Source organism: Moschus berezovskii, chromosome 15 (assembly GCF_049115385.1).
Source record: "Moschus berezovskii isolate FMDL1 chromosome 15, NW_MosBer_1.0, whole genome shotgun sequence".
In the NCBI taxonomy this organism is placed as follows: Eukaryota; Metazoa; Chordata; class Mammalia; order Artiodactyla; family Moschidae; genus Moschus; species Moschus berezovskii.
Genome location: NC_142474.1, coordinates 41,872,974 through 41,883,107, shown reverse-complemented (window position 1 = coordinate 41,883,107; position 10,134 = coordinate 41,872,974). Strand labels below are relative to the sequence as shown.

At 50.0% G+C, this 10,134-nt stretch overlaps 1 protein-coding gene across 1 annotated transcript in view; it reads left to right on the top strand.

Annotated features, from left to right (window-relative positions):
* The first annotated feature begins 4,493 nt into the window (after window positions 1-4,493).
* PYGB (glycogen phosphorylase B) overlaps window positions 4,494-10,134 on the top strand; it is a 33,972-nt gene continuing 28,331 nt past the window's right edge. Inside the window, exon 1 of the mRNA XM_055431032.2 lies at window positions 4,494-4,867. Within this exon, the coding sequence (XP_055287007.1) occupies window positions 4,625-4,867 (243 nt within the window). The 5' untranslated portion in view covers window positions 4,494-4,624. The remainder of the gene's footprint in view (window positions 4,868-10,134) is intronic.

Here is a 10,134-nt window from a genome sequence, read left to right as displayed (position 1 = left end):
ATAACAAGTCCAAAAATAAACACATGCATATGTGGCCAATTAATTTACAACTAAGGAGTCAAGAATATACAATGGAAAATGGACAGTCCTTTCAATAAATGATACTGGAAAAACTGGAGAGCCAAAAAATAAAGAATGAAACTGAACCACAATCTTACACTACACACAAAAATTAACTCAAACTGGATTAAAGACTTGAACTTGAGACCTGAAACCGTAAAACTCCTAGAAGAAAACATAGGTAGAAACTCACTGATGTCAGTCTTGGCAATGATTTTTTTTTTAATCTGACTCCAAAAGCAAAGGTCGTAATAGCAAAAATAAACACTAAACAGGAAAAAGCTTCTGCACAGCAAAGGGAACTGGCAATTATCTGAAAAGGTGACCCCTAGACTTTTTTCAGTCTCCTCATGGTCTCCCCTTAGGCTTGAGAAGATCGCCTCCCATTTGGGGTGAGAGGTCAGGTCAGCTCCTTCCTGGTGAAGCCCTGGGTCCTGCAGGGGCTGGACTCATGGGGAGGGGCACTCAGCTGCCCTTCTAAGTCATAAAAGATTGCCTAAAAGAAAGCAAGAGAATTGAAAATCCAGAGAAGAGAGACACTGACCTTACCTCCACTCCCCTCAAATTTCCTTGTGGAACCAAGGATTCTCTTGTTTTCCCAGTGAGAGTGCCTGGTAGGGCTCCACCCAAAGCAAACAGCAGGGCAAAAGGGTTAGCAAAGCAAATAAAGTTTCAGCAAGAAACCTTCCTTTGCTTCCCTGTTGGGTGGACTCTTCCCACTCAGAACCTCAGCTGGAATTTCTCTGCACTGAATGAATCTCAGAAGAAACTCAGTGTCACTTCCTAGAGGCCTGGATTTTCAAAAGCTTCCTGTGTGACAGTGCCTGTTTTAGGGACTTAAGCTCTTTCTAGCTTTTACTGCTGACCTAGGGAATTTGTTTTTTTTTTTAAAGAATATCTTTATTGAGGTATTTTCCTGTAGTAAAATGTAACGGTCTTAAGTATAGAGTTGAAACAATTTTTACAAGTACAACCTGTAGCCTACCTTAATCTGTCACCCCAGAAAGTCCCCAGACAATCCCCCCTACCCTTGGCCCCTGGGGGACTGTTCTGAATTCCATCCCAACATATTCCTTTTGCCAATTCTGGAACTTCATGTAAATGAAATGGTACAGTTTGTGCTCTTTTGTGTCTGGCCTTCTGTTTGGCATCATGTTTGTAAGATTCACTGGTGTCGATTCATTCCTTTTTACGGCTGAGTTAATATTTCGCTATGTCAATATCCTACACATTATTTCTTCACTTTCCTGTTGATAGTGACACAGGCTATTTCCACTTTGGGGTAGTAGTGATAAGGCTCCTGTGAACTTCCCTTCATTTTTTGTAGACATACATTTTTTATTTCTCTTGGATGAATACCTAAAAGTGGAATGGTCGGGTCACATGCTAAGTGTCTATGTGACGATTTTATAAGAACCTGCCACACCGTTTCCAGTGTGGCTCTAAAGGTCACTCTCCCTTGAGCCGCATGCTTGTCTCTCCATGCTGTTGGTAACTTTCATGTTGAGCATTGTAACAGGTGAGTCTGGGGCCTGCTGGGGTTTTTATGTGTGTCTCCCTGACGTCACCTAGTGAATTTTAAAGAGGCTTCAAGAATCCTGCCCAGGCCAGCCACCTCTCCCGCTCAGTGCACCCTTGCCTTGCATGCAGCAGGTAGAACCACAGGGATTTGCTCTATTTGGAGTATAATCATGGAGCCTAGTGTGGGAGGCCATGCTGGGGACATGAGGCCCTCTAAGAGGAGCACACATTCTAGGCTAGGGGCAGCACCCTCTGTAAAGGGCAGATTCAAGGCCCACAGCTGACATCAGTCACGATGCTCAGCTCTGTCGTGGACATGTGAAAGCAGCCTAGACAAAATGCAGAGGAATGAGTGTCACTTTGTTTGTAGACAGTGAAGTTTGGATTTCATGTAATTGTCATATGTCATGAAAATTATCCTTCTTTTGATTCATTTCAATCATTTAAAAATGTAGAAAATACACAATGGAGTATTACTCAGCCATTAAAAAGAATGCATTTGAATCAGTTCTAATGAGGTGGATGAAACTGGAGCCTATTATACAGAGTGAAGTAAGCCAGAAAGAAAAACACCAATACAGTATACTAATGCATATCTATGGAATTTAGAAAGATGGAAATGATAACCCTGTATACGAGACAGCAAAAGAGACACAGATGTATAGAACAGTCTTCGGAACTCTGTGGGAGAGGGTGAGGGTGGGACGATTTGGGAGAATGGCATTGAAACGTATATTATCATATGTGAAACGAATCGCCAGCTCAGGGTCAATGCATGCTACAGGATACTCGGTGCTGGTGTGCGGGGATGACCCAGAGGGAGGATAAGGAGAGGAGGGAGGTGGGTTCAGAAAGGGGAACTCATACACCCGGGGCGGATTCATGTCAATGTATGGCAAAACCAACCGATACAATGTTATAAAATAATTAGCCGCCAATAAAAAAAATTTTTTTTAATGTAGAAAGTGTTCCTAACTTGAGGGCCATACCAAAACATGTGGTGGGCCAGCCCAGGCTGAGGGTAGGCAGAGGCAGCGCCCTGAGATGCAGCTTGAGGCCAGGCCGGCAGCGTTCACAGCAAATCTGCCCAGCCAGGAAGAGGCTCCCCAAGGGCGAGGGCTGTGGAGGGCGAGAACCTGATCACAGAGGCCTGTGGATGTCAGCTGTGTGTCCTACACCGCCTCTCACAGCCCCACAGGCAGCCCCCAAGCTCCACCATTCGGGCACTGCTTCTCTCTCTCCAGCCCCAGCTCTCTCACTGACCCTGGGTCTGACCACTTCCCCTTTGGCCTGGTCACCTCAGAATGCCTGCCCATTAGCTACAGGGGGGCCTGCCCTCCCCTGCCATCTCGACTCCCCCAGGTCAGCCTGGACCTGCTAGGGAGGGACTAAGACTGGTTTAGCAAGCTCACCTGGCCAGGGCCATGGTTTGCAGAAGCTGTGCGGAGCTCAACCTTCTGCTGAGGGACTGGCCAGTCTGCCTTGTGGGGGGAATAGTTCTGGGGAGTGTCTGGGAGGCAGGGGAGCCCATGAGGAAACTACCATGGGGATCCTGGCAAGAGGACCCAAAGGAGTAGCTGAGGATGGATAAAGAGACTAGAAACACTGGGAACAAATGGTTAGAGGCACCAGACTTCCTTTTGGAGGACCAGCTCTAGAGAGAGAGAGTCCTCGAGAGCTTGGGAGAGAAGGTGAGTCCACCAGGCCTGATGTTATCAGCACCTGATTTGGGAACAGGCAGAAAGGAAGGCACTGGCCTACAGAAGGATCTGGAGCCCTGTTGGGTGTGCAGGGAGGGCAAGGAAATAGGATGAGGTGTAGAGAAAGATGGTGGAAGGCCCTGAGCTGCATACGTGACCACCCCGGCCCTGCCCCAGGACTACATCACTATACCCACATCGGGTGACTCCTATGTGTGCCATAATGAGATCGCACACCACGTGTGATCAAGAGCTTTCCAGAGGCCATGAAGACACCGCGCCCCCCGCCCCCGCCCCCCCCACTCCCGCCAAGGCTCAGCACCAGCCTTAGGTCTGCAGGCCCAGAGACTGGCCAGTCCTATACCCTCATGTGAGTGGAATCCTGAAGTGCTGCCTTCTCTCACGCAGCATTGTTCCTCTGTGCTGCTGGATGTGGGCCATCGTTCTCACGGCTCTGGGCTATGCAACCATGGGAATATGCCACAATTTATTTAGCAGCCCAGCACTGGTGGACATTTGCGTGGTTTCCAGTTTGGGACTGTTTCAAATATTTGAATGTTACGGGCATTTCTGTACATGCCTTTTGGTCGCCCTAAGCATTCATTTCTGTTGGGTATTTTCTTTGGAGTAGTATTGCTGGGTCAGAGGTAAGTGTTTGTTTTGCTTCAGTGAATGCTACCAGCTTTTCCACGTTCCACCTACCTGTCAGTCTCTCGTTGATGCAGAAATCACAGAGGCTAAGATAGGATCAAAGAGGAGCTGCGGGAGCAAGACTGAAGCCAGGGACCGGAAGATGGCCCTGGGGGATAGCAGTGGTTAGTGCTCGTGAGAGTGAGTGAGGGGGTCCCAGCCCAGGATCTGCAGGTAAGAAATAGCTGAAAGGCTTTCGAGAGGGTGCGGAGCAGAAGGAGACGCCGTCTCGGGGGCGTGGACAGGAGAGAGATGCTGGCAGGAAATGGGCCACAAGCCCAGGACCTCACGCTCAGCATTGCGCGTGGAGAAACTCAACAGTACTCCTTCACTCAGGCGTAAGTACTCCGCCCCTTCTGCGGCCCCGCCCACCACCAGGCCCCGCCCCTGCGGCCCGGCCCCTCCACCAGGCCCCGCCCCCTGCGGCCCGGCCCCTCCAGCAGGCCCCGCCCCGCCCGCGGCCCCGGCGCTGCGCGCAGTCGCGCCCGCGGCCCCTCCCCTCCTCGCCGCCGCGGCGCACTGCGCAGGCGCAGCCTGACAGCTGGTGAAACCGCAGCATCCCTGAGGCAGGCGTGTCCCAGCTGCTCGCCTCGTCCTCCTCCTCCTCGTCGTCCTCCTCCTCCTCGTCCTCGTCCTCCCGGGCTGCCGGCGCGATGGCAAAGCCGCTGACGGACGGCGAGAGGCGGAAGCAGATCAGCGTGCGCGGGCTGGCGGGGCTGGGCGACGTGGCAGAGGTGCGGAAGAGCTTCAACCGGCACCTGCACTTCACGCTCGTCAAGGACCGCAATGTCGCCACGCGCCGCGACTACTACCTGGCGCTGGCGCACACCGTGCGGGACCACCTGGTGGGCCGCTGGATCCGCACGCAGCAGCGCTACTACGAGCGCGACCCCAAGGTGAGGCGCGCCGGGGAAGAGGGCGCCCGGGGGGAGACGGCTGCCCGGTGGCTCAGCCGGGGAAGCGTCCGCCTGCAATGCGGGAGACGCGGGCTCGGTCCCAGGGTGGGGAGGACCCTCTGGAGGAGGGCTCGGCAACCCAGTCCAATGTTCCTGCCTGGAGAATCCCATGGACACACGAGCCTGGCGGGCTGCGGTCCGCGGGGTCGCAGAGTCGGGCATGACTGAGCGAATCTCTGTCTTTGTGTCTGTCCCGGGTGGAGAGAGACCTCGGTGAGGAGGGACCTCCGGGGTAGGGAGAGACCCCCAGGTGAGGAGAGACCCTTGGGTAAGGAGAGATCCCTGGGGTGGTGAGAGACTCACAGGGTGGAGAAGGACCTCTGGTGAGAAGAGACCCCCCCGGGTGAGGAGAGACCCCAGTGAGGAGGAATCAACCACCCTTGAGATGGGGGGAGACCACCCCCAACCCTTGCCCCGGGTAAGAGGGGACCCCTGGGTGAGCAGAGATCCCTGGTGAGAAGAGACTCTGGGTAAGGAGGGACCGCTGGGGTGAAGACACACACACACACACTGGTGAGGCAGCCCTGCACACACACACACCCGGGTGAGGGGGCCCTGCACACACACACACACACACACGGGTGAGGCGGTCCTGCACACGCACACACACACACACCCCGGGTGAGGTGGCCCTGCACACACACACACCCCTGGGTGAGGCGGCCCTGCACACACACACACACACACACACACACACCCTGGCTGAGGTGGTCCTGCACACATACACACACGCACGAGTGAGGTGGCCTTGCATACACACACACACACACACACACACCCCTGGGTGAGGTGGCCCTGCACACACACGGGCATGGGTGAGGCGGCCCTGCACACACACACACACAAACACCTGGGTGAGGTGGCCCTGCGCACACACACGGGCATGGGTGAGGCGGCCCTGCACTCATATACACACAAACACCTAGGTTAGGTAGCCCTGCACTGAGTGCGCGCGCACACACACACACACACACCCAGGTGAGGTGGCCCTGCAAATGCACACACACACACACACACACAGGTGAGACGGCCCTGCACACAGCTTCGTCTACACCTGCACACAACACGCTGAGCGCCTGAAGCCGAGCAGGGTCCTGCTGTCCTGTGGTGGAGCTGGAGTCACCAGGAAGCCTCTGAGACTGAGGCCCTCAGGGATGGGCCCTGCCTTCTGGGAGCGCACACCTGCTCTGGAGAACTTCGCTTAGCTGAAGGTTGGCAGACAGTAAGGAACTGTTGATTCTTCTTACATTTTATACAAGCATAGGTTTAGACGAGTGCAAGGTGCGCAAGAGAGAACTTGGTCATCACATCCATTACTGTGTTAAGAATCCAGGTGTATGTCTTTCTGTATCCTCTCCTGTTCTTGAATATATATGCACACCTTTCAAAAGCATATTGAGTGTACAGTTTTGTGGCTCCTCTGTTTCATTCATCAGCATTTGTAACACTTGTAGCTTTTTCAACAGCTTTCCAAGTAAATATGATTCTTCAGTATCATTGATAGTTTTCAGTGTGATGCATATGTCATAGGCTTGGCCAGGCCCCTGCTGCCCCTTTTGTTTGATTGGTTTTTTGTTTTTGTTTCTTGCCTCTTGACCATGGAGCGTTTTACCCTTTCTTTTATACTAATGTAGAGTGAAAACTGATGAGGGAAGGACACACCTGTAGACCTAACACCAGTTTGCAAAGTTTGATTTGCAGTGGACATATGGGCACTGGGCCGTTGCTTTGTTGGTAGTATTTTTGTAGGGTGTTAAGAAACGTTTAATAATTGCTAAGTCTGAGATCGCTTTTCCAAGCTTTTTCTGGGGCACTCCTTTTTCTAAAAGAGTAGTGGTAAAAAAAGACAGATTTGTTAGAATACTAACCAGCCTCTTGGTGTTTAGTATGCAAGACAGTGAAGTCACACCAAATGGCTAAAACAGGTTATTTCAACAAGGGCTTGGGTCGACTTTGCCAGGGAATCTGGCCAAGAGGCAGGGCTCCCCCAGAATTCCCTACTGGTGGCAGAACTCCACTTTGCAGTATCATTGTTATTCATACAGCAGGTGACAAGCTACATCTCTGCCTGCACACTCAAGGGCATTTCCCTGCAGCTGAACCAGAATGTACCACAGCACCCAAGGGACCCATTGGAGTCTTTATTCTGTTTAGATCCGAAAAAGACTGGTGATGGGCTCAGGAATTGTGGAAATAACCTTTCCTGAACAGGATTAAATTCCTCTAGCAAAACAGGTTTGCTGATCCTCACTGATGGCTAGGGTGGCCATAGGCATAAACATTCCTCTTTTAAGGAAATCACACAGCCTGTAAATGGAAGGTTGTTTGCCTCTCCTGGATAGGAAGGTCCTTTGAAAGTGGAAATTTTGAATTTAACTGCTTCAGTCTGTCTGATCCATGTTGAAAATAGACTCATCATCTCCTTTTCCTGCAAAAGTTACATGTTTGCTTATAAAGAAGGGGTCCCCAACCTTTTAGGGACCAGGACCCGGTTTCATGGAAGACAGTTTTTCCACGGCCTCTGGTGGGGTGGGAGGGGATGGTTTCTGGATGATTCAAGCACGTTACATTTATTGTGCACTTTGTTTCTATTATTATTACATTAGCTCCACCTCAGACCGTCAGGCATTAGATCTCGGAGGTTAGGGAACCCTGTTGGAAAGGACAAGAAACCCTGTTTTGTTAGAGGAATTTAATCCTGTTCAGGAAAGGTTATTTCCGCAATCCCTGAGCCCATCACCAGTCTTTTATGGATCTAAACATAGAATAAAGACTCTAACGGGTCCCTTGGGTGCTGTGGTACATTCTGGTTCAGCTGCAGGGAAATGCCCTTGAGTGTGCAGGCAGAGATTTTAGCTTGTCACTGCTACACCTCTGATCCCGGGAGGATCAGAGCATGAGGGAAGGTGGGAGGGCTCCCAGTAATAATCCTGCAGAGCCACACCCCCACCCTAAGGTTGGCCTCAAGGATCTGTACCATTACTTCAGACTTTAGCAGCCTGATGATCTAAACAATAATCAGACTGCTTTTATTTAATATTTTTATTTACTTAAAAACAGTTATGCAGGTCCTTGTGATTATTGGAGACAAAAATTCGAAAACACAGATAAGCCAAAAGGATACATTTAACTGTAATCTCACCACCAAGTGATAACAATGTAAATGCTACAGACATCTTGTGTTCCACATCTCTTTTTCTGGGCAGGTAGAGACACTTGTTTTTATTACACAAAATAGTGCAGTGCCATGCTGCACCTATTGTTTCGTAACTCTTTCAAGCATTCTATTTTTGGTAATAGTAGAAACAATTGAAGCTCAGTGCTCAGAGGAAGAGTTTTCAAGTAAGCTGCCTGGCAAAGCAGCAAGTCAAAATATCTGGCTAAAATTAAGAGGCCTGCATTTGGCAGGACTCAGCGCTTAATTCTAAAGAGGCTCCAGGAGACTGAGGAGATAGGGAGGTCAGGACTCCACTCCAGACTCGGGGACGGAAAGGAGCTGGGTGGTAAGGGATGGCTCACACAGATCCAAGCTCCTCAAGGCCTGGCTTTACCACTCAGATTGTTCCACCTTGGGCTGGGGTAGGTTTCATTCTTGGTCTCAGTTTTTTCATCTTTAAAATGAGGAAGGTCAAGCTAGGTAATCCATTTCTGAGTCCCTTTCCTTTCTAAAACATCATAGTTTTGTGTTTGCTGGTAAAATGTTTCCATTTTACATTGACATTCCATCCAAAAAGAATTTGAGAATGCTTGAGCAAGACATGACACAGGGGCTTCCCTGGCAGTACAGTGATTAAAAATTTGCCTGCCAGTGCAAGGGACACAGATTTGATCCCTGGTCTAGGAAGATCCCACATGCCTCTGAGCAGCTAAGCCTGTGTACCACAACTACTGAGCTCGTGTGCAGCAACTGCGGAAGCCCAAGGCCCTTTCTAAAGCCTGTGCTCTACAAGAGAAGCCACTGCAATGAGAAGCCTGAGCACTGCAACAAAAAAGACCCAGCACAGCCAAAAATAACAAATAATTTTTTTCAAAAAGATACAATACAAAAGGCTCAACTTCATAGACCTCAAAGAGAAAGTTGGGGCAAAAGACAGTAAGGGTAGGAAAGTGGATTAAGTTCAGGTGTAAAGTCAGGACACAAAATGCCAACCTAAGTTCTGGCAACCAGAGCACATGTCAGGTCATGTCCAGTTATGGGAGCCCTCAGTCTCCACTAGAGATTCTAGAATGGGCAGCTGGGAGGTTTCTTCCATGGATCTCTAGAGCACATGTTGTCAAACAAGGTGGACAGCTGGCCCGATGGCACCCCTGCAGTGGATGGACTGGTCAGTTTATCATGGCTCTTCCCCATGAGCTCTTGGCATAACCATCATGGTAGACTAAGAAAAGAAGCTCTACCACTGGGCCCAAGCTCCTATCTTAAATATTTCTAGTAAGATAATCATAAATAATACAGTTAATCTTATGGTTTTATTGGATTTGGGAATTGAAGGAAGATAATCTGGAGCAGTGTTTTATACCTTTGGCTGCCCACAACCGCCACTTCTGAACTTCTGTTCTAATACGGCAGGAGTGGGACCAGCCCTGGGATCTTTTTGACCCAGGCGGCGGTTCTGATGTGTTTGCTGTGTTTTCACTTTGTGGTTCTGGTTGTGGCTGTGGTGTTCTGATGTGTTTCCACTCATCTGTGTGAACTTGATCTTGTATCCCGTGGACAAGCCTCCCTGATAGCAGAGCTCAGAGTTACTTTCTGTGGCCAGAAGCTGGGGAGGGGCAGACGGTTCGTGTTGCTGATTACCCTGACAGCTTGCAGAGTAGAAGGTCAGGTGAAGCCATTATCTATGAGATGGGGAAACTCTGCATGTGTGCCACGATTTCTCGTAGAAGACAGCCTAACCTCTGCTCCTTCAGGCTGTGATGGTTCATTTTCTGTGTCAGTTTGGCTGGGCTATGGAGCCCAGATATTTGGTCCGATATTAATGTGGATGTTTGTTTGAAGGTGTTTTCTGACTAAATGTGAGAGTAACGTTTAGTCAGTGGATTTTGAGGAAAGTAGTATCTTCTTTAATGTAGATGGGTCTCTATTCAGTTGAAGGCCTGAACAGAGCGAAGACTGACAGCCCATTTGGAGTCCAAATGCCACTTCTCCATGCCTCACCTCACCAGATTTCGGTCTTGGACCTCTGTGATTATGTGACCCAGCTCCT